Raw genomic sequence first — 18,378 nt, 5'->3', positions numbered from 1 at the left:
CGCAGCACCAAGTTATTTAAGTGATTTCATGGTACCGATACATCTTTTAATAATATAGCATTTTTGTTATTCAAACACTGCGAGATTTGTATGCAGTCTGATTTGTGCGATATCTATGTGGTTCATTAGTTTACTCATCGATTTTTTGTACTGGTGTAATTTAAGTTGGTCAAGACAAACATATCCGTTCTCCGTGTAAAATTATAATTATGCCTAATGAACTCGGGAACCTACAGTTTTACAAGCTTTAAAGCTTTTATGTAGGCCCCATCATATTTCTTATACTTACTAGTGACATTTTCATACGATGTGACCATGTACATTTGTGTCAAGTATATTTTCTTTTTCTTTTTCTTCTACAATCAAAAGACATGATTGTATATATTTTGTACTCTTGTCTTGTTGTCAATAATTTTGTAATGTCATCATTGAGAAAATGGAAATATGAAATAAATTTGAACTGAAATATGCAAAATATGTGCAAGTGAAAACTTCTAAATGTCACAAGATATATGCAAACCTCAAAGACTTCAATACAAAATGTGCAAAGCATAAAGATATGTGTAAGGCAGGCAAAAATGTATATCAAAGGCCAAGAAAATATATTCAAGACACAAAGAATATGCATGGAATTATGCAAGTAACAAAATTGCTGCATGTTACAAATTATATGCAAGTCATCGTTGGTTGCTTTAAGTATTATGGCGCTTCCAGCCATGTTTCACTTTTACGAACATTCTGATGCCAATGGCATACTAGCAAACGTAGCTAGCTGAACGATCTGCGGGAGTTTGACGTGATCACCGAGGATGAAAATCGGACGGGATTACACATACCATATCTATGAGGAATAGTCGGTCTCAACCTATGTTGACACAGATTATGGTTGAAATGTTGTTTTATTTTGATAACATGTAAACGCTGCAACCATATATAATCAATTATTTTGTGTCTTGCACACATTTTTTTAACCTTGAATATGAGCGTTTGTCTTTGCATGTAAAATTATTGAATTAATCATATTTTTGCATAACATATTTCCTAGGTTTTGTGGAATGCACGTTGTATATTTTGTGACTTGATCAATTTGGTGCCTTGCATGTATATTGCTATAATAATATTGCTCATTGCACTGGTCTGTGTGTGTATGTGTGTGTGAATTGCATGTATCTTGTGTCTTGCATATATTTTGGTCTTGCATAGTTTAGGCCCTGAATATGTATTTTTTCCTTTACACATATTTCTGCATTAATACAGGTATTTTGTGTAATGCATTATTGTGCATATTGCACTTTTATGTGTGCCCTGAATATGCTTTGCGTCTTGCATGCATTTAACAATTTTGGCCTTCCACATTTCTTATGCATGGTATGGAACTTAATCAGTGCCTTGAGTATTTCAAGTGGCTTGCATATTAGTTGACCAATCTTGTGCATTAGGTATATTTTGTGTTTTACATATATTTGGCCGTTTGCTTATGGTTATTATTTTTGATCGCACATATTTTTATGCATTGTAAATATTTTTATACTGAATACCTTGTGGATTGCATTATCTTGTTCCTTGATTTTTTTTTTTTTGTTGTTGTTGTTGAACATACCAGTAAATAACAAAATCCCTGATGGCGTGCCATAAACGCGTGCAAACGGGAAGAACCTGGGGATTTCCCCAACCTTCTCGAGCTCAAGCCACCCGCACAGTCGGTGCAGTGTAGGCCCGAGTGGCTGATTGTGCTACATGCTGTGTGCACGAAAGCGAAATACCCCACAGAAAAACAGAGTACATTTTGTACATTGTTATTGTATTTTTGCCATGAATGTCTTCTTTCTCGGAGGTTGACAGGATCAGGAGACAGTCACGACAGACTGGGCTTGGACCTGGGTACGCATGCATGTGGTATGTAGCTTCATTCTTTAATTAATTGGGCAATTGTGCGGCCCTATAACGTCCATTATCGGTGCGAGATTACCCGAATCGAGCAGTGCGAGCAAATTCGTGTGCATGTACTAGTACACACTACCGATCAGGCATCGCGGGTTTGACAGTAAAAGTGCACAATTGCCCGAAAATTGTCTGCTAGATTCCGATACTTTAAATTACCCCAACGTTGTGTCCCCATCGCAGAGTCCAGACCGCTGTGCGAATTCACGACAGCGGCTGCGTGTAGTTAGAGTCCAAGTGTGTTTGCAGTTATTCGCATGGCGTCTGGTCAGTGCAATGGGGTCTGCAAAAGTTGTGGCATGGATGGCATGGTAGAGAAAGATGACGTCTATCGTGACTCTATCTTACTAGCACAATTGTGATGCACTCTAGTGTAATCTCACCATGTATGTTCTACCCCCATCTCACTAGACAGCGATTCCGCTACGATCATCAAAAATCGACAAAGTGCGGCGGATCATGGCTTGAGCGCTTTAAATCTTCTCCATCGTATCTTGAGCGGTTCAGAAGCGCGGAGGATCGCCACCATCACAACGCCATGGTCAGCGACCTCACTACGGAAGTTTTGAACATGTCCAAAACTTCCATAGCGAGGTCGCGACCGATGGCCGTGGTTTTAGAGCGTATCACCATCGCCTCACGAGCGCATTAAAAGTGCCACATTCGTAACTTTGACGGGGTAGCATCGCGCAAAGCGTAACTCAAGTGCATCAAAAGCGGCTCCCATCGCCCATGAAAATTACCACTTTTACAGTATTAAGTAACAGGAACCAACCATGAACGATAGAAAGTTATGCACAGACCAGGAAGGTGAACATGGAGAAAAATGTATAAAATTCATTTTTCCACGTACACTCGGTACGAATCTGCTCTGTTTATTAAATTGTTTGTTTGTCATATACCATTGCAAGACAATGAAAGTAATTAAGTCATAATCTTTTCAATTATATCTTCATAAAATTGTCTCATTGTAGGATACGATTTGTAGTTTGCTTTTAAGCTAGTTCTTTAATATAAATACACGTTTTACCCTTTTATTTGAATGGATGACTTAACTAATCAATAGTGCAATTTCACATCAGGTTCTAACTGGTGTGTTCTAGAATGCTTAAAAGTAAGGGTAGAACCATATTCTGCATATCCATGTTGATCTGACACTGACATCTGCCTGAAAAAATTCAATCATGAAACCCTTTTTATATCCCGATCACTTGAGATCGTAGCATGAGCCCAGTGTAAACGTATCACTGTCGCTCCCATCGTATCACTGTTGTAGCGAGGTCTTGATAAGCGTACGAATATGGCAACACAGTCGGTTTGATCGACATATGACATAATTAATGCACAACATTGCTCTGCAAGACTCAGTGGGATTTAAACCCAAGCCTGAACCCCAGCCATTTGATTGAAAGGCAGATCATAGATAGATACTGACTGAGCTCTCCCTCTGCCCAGAGAACTCCAAAGTTCTAATCTCTTCAGCATTGACAGTTGCCCAATTGGGATGAAGGTCGTACTCATAAAGGGGAGTGAAACCCAAATAAACATGTGGATTACATGAATGTAGTAATATTATTAGAACACATCAGTGAAAGTTTGAGGGAAACTGAATAATCTGTTCAAAAGTTATGAATGTTTAAAATTTTGGTGCCATCATTGCTGGATGAGAAGACCAAGTACATTCCAAGACGTCGCATATAAGGAAAGCATTTCAAAGAAAATATTTTTAAAAAATAGCATATTTTCACTTTTCTCCCACAATGAAAGAGCTCTTGACTTGCCTCTTTCAAAAAGCAGGGGGAGTTATATCATTACCATATAAATGTCAGTAACAAGTCAAGGGAATGTGTACTTTTTGTAAAATAAATTTTGTGGAATTTTCTTTATATTTTCTTTATATAATCATTCTCCATATAATATATCACGATCTGTGTTTTTTTATTTGTCTATTCATCCAGCAATGGCAGCAACAAAACTATAAAAATTCATAACTTCTGAATGGATTGTCCGATTTTCCTCTTAACTTTCACTGATGTGCTCTACTAGTACAGTGGACTCCCGTTATAACGAAGTCCTCGGGACCGGCAGTTTTCTTTCGTTATAACGGAATTTCGTTATAACTGAACAAATAAACAATAGAAATAAATAGAGTGGATGACATTGCAGCCCAAATTTTTACTTCGTTATAACCGGAATTTCGTTATAACCGTGTTCATTATAACGGGAGTGCACTAATTGCTGCATTCACACAATCCACATACATGTATTTCAGGGTTTTGTACGGGTCCTGTCATCCTTGCAGTGGCTCTGCACTTGCTAACTGTGACAGGCATTGTCTATATTAAATCACAATGCGTTAATCAGGGGTGGATCCAGGAATTCCTTAAAGAGGGGGCGCCTTTACAAAATTAAAGGGGGTGCACGCACCCCTACCTCATTTGATCTTATTTCTTTTGTTTTTAATAAGAAAAAAAAATAATGGGGGGGGGGGGGAATGCCCAGTGCGCTCCCCCTGGATCCGCTGGTGCTGTTAATTGTACCTGTGCATGCATTTGTACGAATGCATGTTCTTTGAAAGGGAGCTTGACAGATATTTGTCATTATAGAAGTCATCGTTTCTGTATGAAAAGTTTGGAAAACTGAAGGTTTATTTTACATGTATGAGCATTGTATTGGCATACAGTGTGAATTGTTGAAGTTGCACATTGTATGTTATGTCAGTATCTAGTAGTTGCCAAAGAATACTGTACGAGCTGAAATCTACGCGTACAGATATTTTCGCGAATTGCTACTTGGAGGACATTTTTGCCTGTTGTTAATTTCGCGGTTGCGAGGGTCTAATTGAACTTAGTTATTTGGGCATTGTTTTTTTCACATGTTGTTATTTTCGTGGATCAAAGGCGATTCACGAAATTTGTGAAAATAAAACCACCACGAAAATTTCAGCTTGTACAGTACTTTCAAATGTTCTTTAGAATGAAAATTTGTCTTCTTTTTTTTTTCCTGTTTCAGACTCTGCAATGGCAGCAAGAGATGATGAACCTTCTGTTGTACTCAGCAGTGACATGCACATCTATGACTTAGTTGAACACATTGATGCACCTGAGAAATATGTACCATTGGCAATGGATCTTTTAGGTTCCAAGCCAGAAGTATCAAACCTCATTGGGAAGACACAGATTGATTATGAGGACGTAGTTTTCAGATGTTTGTTAGAATGGCGGAATGAACATGGTAGTGATGATGGCAAGTGCAGGGAGCTCATTGAAATCTTGAGAGAATGCAAACAAACAGCAGCAGCAGATATATTGGAACAAAGTGAGTATAATGTCTGATAGCACAGAGACAGAAAACGCCCGTAAATAAGGATAAATATCACATGATCTTGGTATGTAGTGTTCAGGAATTTATTGGCCATGACCGAGTCAACCGCAATAAGCATGCACAATAAGCACCAAATAGCGTGCACAACACATTGAAAACGATCAGAGTATGGAAAGCCAACTTACGCATAACATAACTACCATATAATCATAATGGTGAAGGGTATTGTTTTTTGCTATGTATAGCATTAATAAGCTGTTCCGTGTTAACTTGCTCCATACAGGGAATAATTTTCCTGGTATCGCATCGCAATTTGCTATGCATTTTTACACCACTGCTATACAAACCAACTTTTGTGTAGCAGTTTTTTCCATAGAAGTGTACAGGATACCACTTGAAATATTGTTCATCGGCTGAAATTACTAATCAAATATGAGTTGGAAAATTGTTCCCTGCCATAAATAACCTGCCAGGTATCCTAGCCTGTGAGTAATTTAGTTGGTATTGTGTTGCCAACAGACAAAACAAAAAACAAAAACAACAATTTTGGTTTCGGATGCAAAAGAAAACCAGTGAACCAAAACTTCTCTCCACCTGGCTTGCCCGATTTTGAATTGCTGTTTATACTCCTGCTGTCCCCATTTCCCACCTGATGGAGTCTCACACATTCCACACTCGCACTCCTAGTCACATCATGTCAGACAGTACCTCATTTAAGTTAAATCTAGTGGTGGCCATGCATTTTGTAGCAAGAGGGTCATTCACCTGGCACGGTTGCATAACTTACAGCTGTCTCGAACAAAGAGAATAAACTCTTTGCATCATGATGTATGTGCATGTTATACATTGTACTTTTGTACGCTTTTGGTACCCTTATGGAGCGCATCGGAAAGTGGTTCCATTTTTGGTTTCGTACAGTATGGTACACATAGGAGCGTTTGAGCGCTCCTGTGGCACGGGTAAGGTATGGTACAGTTCGCTTTAGCAGAGCGCTCAAACACACCCAAAGATTGTTTGTGTGTGTGTGAGGAGGGGGGGGGGGGGGTAATGTTTGCTTCTACATCCTGTATCATGAAGATCTGTTTGCGTTAACGGATTGCAAATTTGTAATTTTTTTTTTCCTGGTGTTTCTTGCAGTGATCACAGGGAGTTGAACTGTCAATTCAAAGACCAATGATAGAAAAAGTAGAAAAAAAGTATCACTTTTGAATGATTGTTTGATTTTCCTCACACTTCACTTTATATGACCTACTTATATCCATCCATTGACTGAATATTTAGATTTAGGGTAAATTTTCCTGTAATAAAATGATGATGATAATCCTTTTCAGATATGCAACAGGAAAGGAGATGCCTCTCCCAGGACAAACTCTTCTATGATCTTGCCTCTGAGATGAACTGTGCCAAATGTTACCGCCGCCTTGCTATGAAACTTCGTTTGACCGAAGCACGTCTCTCGAACCTCATAGGTACGGTCAGTCCGCAATACAAAGATGCTATGTTCAAGGCTGTGATTCAGTGGAAGAACCAGCATGGTTCAAGTTTCCAATCTGCCCAAGACCTGAGGAGGATCTTGAAGAAACATCGGCTGTCGGTTGCTGTTGAATTCTTGGATGGTTTGGACCCAGGTTTAATGGATACAAGTGAGGATGAAGTCAGTGAAGTCTTTGAAGGTGAGTTCAGTAGTTGTCTCTTTATTTAAGAGCGTGCAATTGTATAAGATAATAAACTCTTGCCCAGGATGCTTTATGTGTCTTTATACCTCCGCCATGAAGTGTTGCTGGAGGCATTATGTTTTTGGGTTGTCTGTTCGTCCATCCTTCCATCCTTCCATCCTTTGTCTTTCTTTCTGTCCATGCATCTGTAATCAATATTGTGGATAGTGTACCTTAAAAATTGTTTGAGGTATCCTACTGACACTTGGCATATGCATATGAGTAGACAAATTTGTGCCAATCAACCTTGGGTGCACATGCTCAAGGTCATAGGTCAAGGTCAAATTCTTAGAATTTCTCTATTTTCCCCATATCTATGCAATGCCTGAATTTTTTTTTTCTTTGTTGAAACCTAGTGTATACATTGAGTATCACCAGGTAAGCATTTTATAGGGAAAGTTTTGGCCCAATGTGTCAAAGGTCAAAGGTCAAGCAAATTTCTAAAATTTTACTTTTTTCTCCATGCCTCAGAAGTGGCTCAAGGCATATTCATGAAACTTCAGTAAATGCCTGTACTGCCTGGCAGTGATTGTCTTGAGGAATTTGGGGTCATGTGTCAAATGATCAAGGGTCAGGTTTAAATGCTAAAATTCTACTATTCAATGCTATTCTTTTTTTCCTCCATACCTTTTAGATTACTCAATGCATACATTTAATCAAACGAGGTATAAAAACATACTGTATGACATGCATTACTGCACATACACTGTACAATGATTTTTAAGGGAAAGATTTCGGCCCTGGGGTCAAAGGGCAGTGAAGATATTAAAATGTGATAATTTCCCCATATTTTGAAAATAGCTCAAAATATTGTCATGTGAAATTGGATGTTACCCCTTAGTGATTATTTTTAAGAATTCAGTTCCATGGGATCAAAGGTCAGGTAAAAATGTTCAAATTCCTGAATACTTGCTCTGTCAAACAATTCAGCTATTCCTCCAAATGAAACCTAATTCAAGGAAAGTAAACATTCAACACATTTTGTGACAAACATGAAGATGTGGATGCATGACTGCAACATCATTCACAGACAAATCTGTTCATTATTTACAGTAATTAGTATGTATTGATATTGTGCAAATTTGTTTGTTCATTTCCATCTGAGAAGATGGCAGGATAGCCCAAATTCAGCTATGTTAAGCTTGTCTTCCATGGGGTCCAGTTGGATGTGAGGTGGGACCACTTCACCTGGTTAAACACCCAAATTAAGGGTAGTGCATGAAAATATTTTTTTTTTCTAGACTAAGAGCATATTCTCTGCCATTATGACATTTTTGATTTCCCTTACAAGCAGAAACTCAAAATCACCTTCTTTAATCTAAAGGGGAAAAAATGAGTAGATTTGTTAAAATGGCAATGACTCATATAGTAAAAAAAAAATGATTATCAGCATTATTCTTCTATCCAGGGATTGCCATCTTAAAAGGTTATACTACAAGCAGATGATTACAATATAATCTTTTTCCATCGTTTTCAGTAACATGCCACTTTGATATTTATGCTTCTTTTAAACAGATTCTTTCATGATAAAATATGATCACTAGATAGCTGTCAACACATAATTTGTAATCCGTTTAAAGTTAGAATTTTCATTGAATAGTTTGCAGAGCATATATGTGAATTCCATGTGTTATGAAATTGAAACCCTACACGCAATTGGTAATCTTCAATTCTATAGAGACAATGGCATACAATAGCATATCTACATAATTCTTATGCTTCAGTATTCCTGTAAGCTCAGTATGATGACATCTTGCAAATGCCCAAATAAAATGCAAGCATTAGAAAAAAAAGAAACACCACGACACCAAAAGTTGAGTTTCTTGTGCAAGAAGTAAAGTGTCATGCAATAACTCCACTGTGTGTGCTTTTGTTTTTGTCCTTCCTTTTCAAATACTGCATGGTCTGCAGCATCAGAAGCCAGTCCACTGATGGAAGATGTAAGACAAGGACAGTATTTGGAGCCGGAAGCCGGCGTGTATCGGAGTTCTCCAGAGGGACGCAGCTTTGAGCCTTCACAAAATTCATGAAATAGATATGTCATGGTATAAACGTACACCTTGTAAAAGAGTATGTAAAAGTCTTATCTATTTTTGATATCTTATGTGTGCATACATCCACACATGATGTGTCAACCTCAGTTTTTACAGAAAATAATGTCCCAATATCACAGTTTGAACTCATTGTTAATGCTTCTGGAATTCCCATCTGTCAATCTGTCTTCCACCCAACCCATGTACAGTGTATCATTATTTTGATTTAAGAAAAATAGTTTATGAAGATTCTTTAAGTATTGGCAAAGGAGTGTCAAATGAAGCATAGCTCTACACAATACCTCAAGTTCAAAGGTCAAAACAGGGAGGTGGAAAGAGTCTCTTTGACTGGATCGTCAAGTTCACCAAGGCTTGGCACATAAATACAAATTATGCTGCTTTCCAGTCATAATTTAAGCTTGGAATTTGCAATGCTGAAATATTTATGGATAAAAATAAGAATATATGAGTACATGTAATATGTAAAAAAAAAATGATGCTTTGCAGGAGTATTTCTACATTATTATTGGCAAATATCCATGTGAAAATGAGAATAATCTGTTCAGTCATGCATGAGTGAACATACATTGAAGACAACATTGTAAGAGTACTTTTGGGGGGATAGTGGGGAGGGGGTGTGTGGGTCTGGTGTATGTTTAAATCATGTTGTTTTATCCAGCTTTTGACCTTTCACTCCTATCCTGATACGTTTTTTTCTCTTTTTTTTCTACAGTTATGTGAACTCAATTTTATTTGGGGAATAGCTATGTTCGACCCTCCTGTAACTGCAAAATCCATTCAATGATTCAATCTATTGAAAGAATTGACATCAGATATTTTGCCTTTATATTACAGCACATAATTATTCTGTGAACACAAGAGGGAGTTATGTTGAGTTATTAATGAGTTCACTGTAAAGATGGGGCAAGGAATGCTGGAGTGTAGTATCATGTGTCGGGGGGGGGGGGGGGGGGGGGGTGTCAGAGAATTGATAATAACACAGTAATAGCACTTAAACATTCACCAGAAATAAAAATGTTTTGCAGACCCAACATTTACTCTGGTGACTTTTGAAAAGTGAAAATTTTGTCATTAATACATGCACACTCATGCATGACTCGACACATCTCTGTCATTTTCTCTCGAAAGTTAGTCAATAAGTGTAAGAATATCCTTACCAACTTATTATGCTCAAAATCTATGTGTTCAAAAGTCACCCCATTTTGTTTCGGGGGGGGGGGGGAGACTTTTTGTTGTGTGTAGATGGTATTGTGTTTTCAATCTTTAATATGAACATGAAAGTCTTTCAAAAGACTTATATTTTGATGATCCATAATTGTATTGAATGTTAATTGGTTTATACAATGTACAGCAAGACAGTGTGATCTTAAACTGAAAGGTCAAGATCAGAGATCACTACACGTTGGTCTAAAATCTAATTCGTGCACCATAAGTGTAGCCAGAAATTTTCATTTGTAAAGCGATCTGCTAATCAGGATAGAAATGAATCAGCAATTGACTGCCTTACAGGAATGAAAGGTCAATGTTCCAGATCGAAGATCACAAACATGCAGCTAAAATTCTGGTCATAGAATCAGTTGATAAAGTTCAGTCATAATATTCTTATCTGGTGTCATGGATTAATTTAGATTAGAAAGTATTTCTTTTATATGCAGAGAAGTTTAAAGTCAATCCTTGGCCATTCATTACAAAGATCAGATAATTTGACCAAACTGTAAATGAGGAGGAATGCTATTTTGGTAGATAAAGTGAGTTGATGAGGAGAAGAGACAGCCCAATGATCTGTGCACAAAAGTCAAGTTATGTTAGTTTAACATGCTTCTTCTTTTTTTCACAGCAGTAATGCCCCGGTCACATAGACATGCTGGATCACCCCGGATCTAATCCGGGATGATCCTGGGAGGGATCTGTGTCGACGCCTTGGGCATCCTTGGACATCCGGGAGGCCAACACGGAAACTTTTGGAGGTTAAAAACATCCGGTGTCATCCGGGGAATGCCGTGTTGGCCGAGCAATGCAGGATGATCCATGTGGCTGCCATGTAGCTGCCGTGTTGATCTGTGTAGATGCCGTGTTTGTCTGTGTACAGTCATATCAATGCTCGTTGATGCTCCATCGAGGTCGAAACTATCCCAGATCTCCCCTGATCATCATGCAGACCCTTGATAATCCTTGTTTATATGTGACTGGGGCCCAACTGTGTCGATTTCTGTCATGAAACTGATGGTATTGAAAATACAGTCAACCTCGGATACCTCGAACTCGGATAAGCCGAATATCGCTTACCTCGAAGGTAAAATGAAAGTCCCGATTGTTCCTATGGAGTTTTCGTGTGTTAAAATTCGCGTAGCTCGAAAAAGATAACTCGAAGTTCGGTTACCTCGAAGGGAAATCTCATGTCCCGATCTTAATTAACTTATTGTTTTTCCCAGCATGTTGCTCGAATTGAAATTGCAAACATCACTCAGCATTTCCGATGAAGCGCGCGTGGACAGCGAAGATGTCACAAAAGTACACTCGATTGTAAATACAGACTGTATCCTGAGCCCCAGAACGATCGTGCGCTCAAAGAAATACCCGGTACACAGCTGACAAGGAAAATCCCCAACACCGACTGTACCTACACACGTACACGGTATGCATATAGCATCCCCAACACCTACTGTACCTACACACGTACACGGTTTATGCATATAACAGCCGTGCAAATGGAGTGCTTACAATAGCACTATACGCTCTGCCCATCATCTTTCTTTGACCACTCTGTTTTGATTTGCGATCGTGATAGTCATGCCGTGCGCGTACATTTCTTAATCGTCGTGGCGCACCTGCTTAGGTGTTGACAGTTATATCTTTGGCATTAATCAAGGTCCACTGTCCAAACATCAATCTCCCGCTAGTGTGTGTGTGTTTTTTTACTTTTTTCCTTTCACGAAGTTTGTTTCATTAATTCTCCCCGAGAACGCAAGCTCTGAATATTTTTTTTTTCCAGCAATGCGACTATGAAGCATAGTGTGGTATATGATCTGGAAGTATAGGCCTAGCATAATAAAGAATAGTATAGATATGATTTAACAACAATTTATTCTGATAAATTTCGAAGTAACGGAATAATACGCTTTACGATTTTCAGACAAAAAAAGAAAGAAATCATCATGTATTTTACCCCTGTTTTGACTTGAATCTTTTTTGAGTTTTCGATACTTTTTTTTCTTTTCTTTTCTAGCACAATCGTCAAGGCCCCCTAAGATTGTTTCGCTTTTTTTTTTTAATGCGAACAATCCTCTTCGGTAAATGTTTATGATTACAGCAATAGCACTGTCCTCAGAAGCCATAGCCGGAATCTGATCTTGCGATATTACTCACTACTCAAGTAGCCCATCCTTAATGTACAGTGCTGCACTTATTCAGGGCTCGACACTTACAGTGGCCCGAGGCCACCAAAACGCACGTCGGGCCACCAAAAAAAGTCGGCTGTTTGCCTTTACTTTTGGAGATGAACAGCGGTAACAATCGGCCCCGAAAGTTGCTACAATGAATGTCGGATGATTGCTTTTGATTTTGGAAATGAATAACGGTAATATTCGACTCCATACGATACTAAAATAAATGTCGGATGTTTGCTTATACTTTTGGAAATGAATAACGGTAAGATTCAGCTCTGTACGGTGCTTAAATTAATGTCAGATATTTGATTTTGCGTTTGGAAATAAACAAGGATAACATTCGACTCCGAAAGATACAAAAATAAATGTCGAACGATCCCTAAGACTTTCGGAAATGAATAACAATAGTATTCAACTCCGTATGATGTTTGCTTTTATATATTCGAAAGTAAATAGCAACAACATTCGGCTCCGGAAGATGCTAAAATAAATTTCGAATGTTTGCTTTGACGTTCGGAAATAAATGATAATATTAAACTCCGTACGATGATGATATGAATGCCGGATGTTTGCTTTTACGTTCGAAAGTACATAGCGATAACATTGAGCTCCGGAATAGGCTAAAATGAATGTCGAATGATCCCTTTTATGTTCGGAAATGAATAACAATAACATTCAACTCCGTACGATGATTAAATAAAATGTCGGATGTTTGCTTTTACTTTCGAAAGTAAATAGCAAGAACATTCGGCTCCGGAAGATTCCAAAATAAATATCACAGTCATGATTGCTTTTACATTTGGAAGTGAATAGCAGTAACATTCTGCTCCATACGATGCTAAAATAAATGTCGGATATTTGCTATTATACATTTCGAAATTAATAACAGTAACATTCAGCTCCATTCGATGATAAAATGATTGTCAGATAATTCATTTCACTTTTGGAAGTGGACAGCAGTAATATTGGGCTCCGTATGGTATAGTAAAACGAATGTCGGATGTTTGCTTGGAAATTTAGAAATGAATAACAGTAATATTCTTCCTCGTATGATACATACTAAAATAAATTACTGATTGTTGCTTTTACATTTGGAAATGATTAACGGTATCGTTTGCTGACTGTGAGTGCCGCTGGTAGACATATGGAAGACCGGTGCGTAGCGGTGCGACATTGCCGTCGCTCCCTGTAGCTCTAAACAGTCTTGGTGAGCTACATATACACCCATAGTTGTGCGGAATTTTGATAGTTTGCAAAGCTAAGACTGATTCTTGTGTTGGATATTGTGTAAGAGATGATGACTTAGAGAGAGAAAAGGAGGAAAAACGAATAGTGATCGAGGGGGTACCTACGCCGACGCGACAATGTACATTCAGCACGCATGTTCTGCAACCCTGTCTTGCACTCGATTACGTACCGGTATTTTCTTTTTGTTTTTATGGTGATAAGTCATTTAATTGTTCACCAGAAAACACTGATGAAAGAAGAACATCGATTTTCATTCAATTCATTCATATTAAAGTAGATTCAAATCCAATTGACAAGCATACAAACAATCGGTAGGCACTGTAACAGATACCATGTTGAACATCGACAAAAATCGGATAAGTCGAAGAAAATTCGACGTACGCGTACCTCGAAATTCGCGTACCTCGAACCAATTTCTTCAGTCCCGACGACTTCGAGGTATCCGAGTTTGACTGTACTACTGCCATCAACTCATTTCTCTTTCATGATAGCAATAAACTCAGGAAAACTTACAGTACTGTAAAAGTGAATATTTTCACACAAGCATTCTTTATTTTGGTTGTCTTTCTTTCTTTCTCTCTCTCTTTTTTTTTTTTTTTTTTTGATGGGTTAGATCAATTTTGTGTGATTATAATTGTGATGCATCAAGACATTTGATAGCAGTTTATATGTAAAGCAAAATTTTGCATTCTTTTGTTTTTGTCCCAGTTTCTGGTTGCTCAAATGTCCAAAAAGATTCACACTGCTAGCTGTATTTTCATTTTTACAGTATTTGTCAGTGATATATCAATGCATGTAAATTCACTCACACGAAAAACATCATTGTTGATGTTATACAATGTAAAAGTTCAATTTCATTGTATATGTACACCATAAGGTACTTGTCTTGAAGTATATTTTTATTACAGATAAATTTACTACACTATCATGCAGGATCTAATGCATGTAATAATTCAGTTAGTAAACTTTTGTATACAGTGTATTTTTTTACTTTTTGAAGGTAGAGACCATCATTTTGCAATTGTAAAGTATCTGGGTCAGAAAACGTCTCAAGTGATGAATTGTACAGAAGAGCATAAAGTTTCCAGGTTTTATATTATTGTATAACTTTACAGTTGCACATGTAATATTATACAGAGCTGACTGGAAGATATATTACACATGATTTAAAGGGGCATAGTCCCGGTAGTGTAGATGGCGCTGTTGATGATACTGCCGAAGATTACCGAAGTAGAGCTGTCATCAAGAGTAAAGTGCGTAGGTGTTGCTAAGTAACGTTGCCTTTGTTGTCTTCTCTGCGCATCGCGCAGTCTGTAGTAATGCCAGGGTGCGTGCATATGTGCTTGTTATTATGACATCACAAAAGAAGTTTGCTAAAGCTGTCATTCCCCTCAGCCGAATCATGAGCCGAAGTGTGATCGGACCACTGACTACAGTGAATCGGACTTCTTCGGACTCGGGAAAGTGGGCCAAAGCGTAAGCGCCAAAAGAAGTCGATAGCGTAGGTCTCTATAGGAAACTTGCGCCGTGCGCCCGCGTACGCACTTGACTAAAACACGGGGACCATGCACCTTTAAACATGAGGAACATTCATCGTGTGATGCATTCCTTCCTCAATGTCTTTCTCTACTTGAGTGGCTCTCCTAATTTTAAATGGATAAAATCAGAAGAAGATTATACTTTGGTGGTACCTACATTCCAAATCATTTATTAGCACCTGTGTTCTTTATTTTTTTTTTCAAGGCTAACATCCGTGTGTTAGTTTGTGTGTGTGTGTGTGTGTGTTTGTGTGTGTGTGTGTGTGTGTTTAAAGAATAAATTCATTAGTGAAAGTTTTAACAAAATCGGACAATCTGTTTAGAAGTTATCCACTTTTGAAGTTTCAGTGCCGCCAGCACTAGATGAGAAGACTACTACAGTTTGTGATGTGACATACATATTACGATATGGAGAAGATACAGGCCTACGAAGAATTCCACAATTCAACCTGCCATTCATTAGTAGAAGTTGTCTGATGATCATACAGTACTGTTTACTCGTTTTCTCAGCCAGAAGTTTGAGTTGTTTTATCATTAGTCTATATAGGTGAATGGTTTAGTAGGGGCATGTAGGGCACTCCGGCATCCCAGGGTAGTGCAGATCTTGCCGGAAGAGAGAGGAAGGATGCGTAAATTGAGATACCGTCTGCATGATCATGACAGGATTCACACAAAATGCAAGATACAGCATAATATTACACGACTTGGCCACGGCCGCGACCGATGCCGCTTGCTTTGGACAAACGAAAATCGCTCTGAATCACGAAAATTGGGCGGACAAAAATACTAAGAAAAAACAGACGAGCGGACAAGCACAAAAACACCAACGAAAATGAAACACAAACAAGTAAAAACAAAACATCTCGAACCACGCAATAAATAAAACTAACCCACGCAACCTTTGAGGCAGTGGAGCCTGTATTATGATTACAACATGTGTACGTGGTGCCAGTATATTGTACGCTGTACTCACATTTCGACAGGTCGCTGAAAATTGCAATCACTGTGTAAGGAATATACATTTCGATGACAGAAACTGGAGTTTCTGTTACTGAAACATCGACAAGAGAGTTGAACATTCTCCACGAACCCGTTTGACCAACTCAACTCAACAATACTCAATGCCACACTCTTTTGTGACAGTTTTTCCGTTCTTTACAGATAAAACAGTTTTTTTTTTTTTTTTTTTTTGGTTTTTACTGTTGGGCTGTAACAGTACAATGTACAATTGTATATATTTCTGATATTATTTGCTGCTTATCCATGAAAAGTTACAAAACAAGGGTCTATAGTAGTATGTTCCTATGTATACTGTTTGATAATCGGATTTGCTGTCGAATAAAACAAAATATGACTGTGAAGTATATTGTATATATATGGATTTATAACTGAACGGAATGAAAATCATAATTCATACAGAATGTATACACACATACCCTACATCATGATACTTCATCGAAGGAAAAAGATCAAATGCAGTGAATCTACAAGATGAAGATGGTGCGTTCATGAGTTCAGAAGAGATTACAGATCGATATAATGTCTTGTGTGTGTGTGTGTGTGTGTGTGTGTGCGTGTAACGAGAGAGGAACGTCACAAATCATATTAATAATGGACAAGGGAGTATGCTCGAAAGTACTAGTACATTGTATGTAACAGTAAATTAGTCAACTGTTAGTTTTCAACCAATTTCGGAAAGATATCCAACACATTTGAAAATCCAGTGCTACGCTGCCACCGAGCCTGTTAAAAGTTGTTTCCGAACTTTGTACTTTATAAGTCGCCTATAGGCCTGTAATCTATATATATACAAAGATAATCCGGAGGTCTCGAGTTCGAATTTGACCAAACTGTAAATGAGGAGGAATGCTATTTTGGTAGATAAAGTGAGTCGATGAGGAGAAGAGACAGCCCAATGATCTGTGCACAAAAGTCAAGTTATGTTAGTTTAACATGCTTCTTCTTTTTTTCACAGCAGTAATGCCCCGGTCACATAGACATGCTGGATCACCCCGGATCTAATCCGGGATGATCCTGGGAGGGATCTGTGTCGACGCCTTGGGCATCCTTGGACATCCGGGAGGCCAACACGGAAACTTTTGGAGGTTAAAAACATCCGGTGTCATCCGGGGAATGCCGTGTTGGCCGAGCAATGCAGGATGATCCATGTGGCTGCCATGTAGCTGCCGAGTTGATCTGTGTAGATGCCGTGTTTGTCTGTGTACAGTCATATCAATGCTCGTTGATGCTCCATCGAGGTCGAAACTATCCCAGATCTCCCCTGATCATCATGCAGACCCTTGATAATCCTTGTTTATATGTGACTGGGGCCCAACTGTGTCGATTTCTGTCATGAAACTGATGGTATTGAAAATACTACTGCCATCAACTCATTTCTCTTTCATGATAGCAATAAACTCAGGAAAACTTACAGTACTGTAAAAGTGAATATTTTCACACAAGCATTCTTTATTTTGGTTGTCTTTCTTTCTTTCTCTCTCTCTCTCTTTTTTTTTTTGATGGGTTAGATCAATTTTGTGTGATTATAATTGTGATGCATCAAGACATTTGATAGCAGTTTATATGTAAAGCAAAATTTTGCATTCTTTTGTTTTTGTCCCAGTTTCTGGTTGCTCAAATGTCCAAAAAGATTCACACTGCTAGCTGTATTTTCATTTTTACAGTATTTGTCAGTGATATATCAATGCATGTAAATTCACTCACACGAAAAATTTCATTGTATATGTACACCATAAGGTACTTGTCTTGAAGTATATTTTTATTACAGATAAATTTACTACACTATCATGCAGGATCTAATGCATGTAATAATTCAGTTAGTAAACTTTTGTATACAGTGTATTTTTTTACTTTTTGAAGGTAGAGACCATCATTTTGCAATTGTAAAGTATCTGGGACAGAAAACGTCTCAAGTGATGAATTGTACAGAAGAGCATAAAGTTTCCAGGTTTTATATTATTGTATAACTTTACAGTTGCACATGTAATATTATACAGAGCTGACTGGAAGATATATTACACATGATTTAAACATGAGGAACATTCATCGTGTGATGCATTCCTTCCTCAATGTCTTTCTCTACTTGAGTGGCTCTCCTAATTTTAAATGGATAAAATCAGAAGAAGATTATACTTTGGTGGTACGTACATTC

The 18,378-nt window shown here is 38.0% G+C and overlaps 1 protein-coding gene across 1 annotated transcript; it reads left to right on the top strand.

Annotated features, from left to right (window-relative positions):
- Positions 1-1,723: 1,723 nt before the first annotated feature.
- On the top strand, positions 1,724-9,947 carry LOC139729218 (uncharacterized). Its single transcript, XM_071640149.1, has 4 exons — positions 1,724-1,896; positions 4,954-5,259; positions 6,597-6,938; positions 8,892-9,947. The coding sequence occupies exons 2-4, from the start codon at positions 4,962-4,964 to the stop codon at positions 9,008-9,010; spliced, it is 759 nt and encodes a 252-aa protein (XP_071496250.1). The 5' UTR covers positions 1,724-1,896; positions 4,954-4,961; the 3' UTR covers positions 9,011-9,947.
- Positions 9,948-18,378: the final 8,431 nt, after the last annotated feature.

Source organism: Diadema antillarum, unplaced genomic scaffold, assembly GCF_040938485.1.
Source record: "Diadema antillarum isolate AM-2024a unplaced genomic scaffold, OU_Dant_1.0 seq00000226_RagTag, whole genome shotgun sequence".
Taxonomy (NCBI): Eukaryota; Metazoa; Echinodermata; class Echinoidea; order Diadematoida; family Diadematidae; genus Diadema; species Diadema antillarum.
Note: the sequence above shows the minus strand (reverse complement) of the source record. Positions and strands in the feature narration are given on the sequence as shown.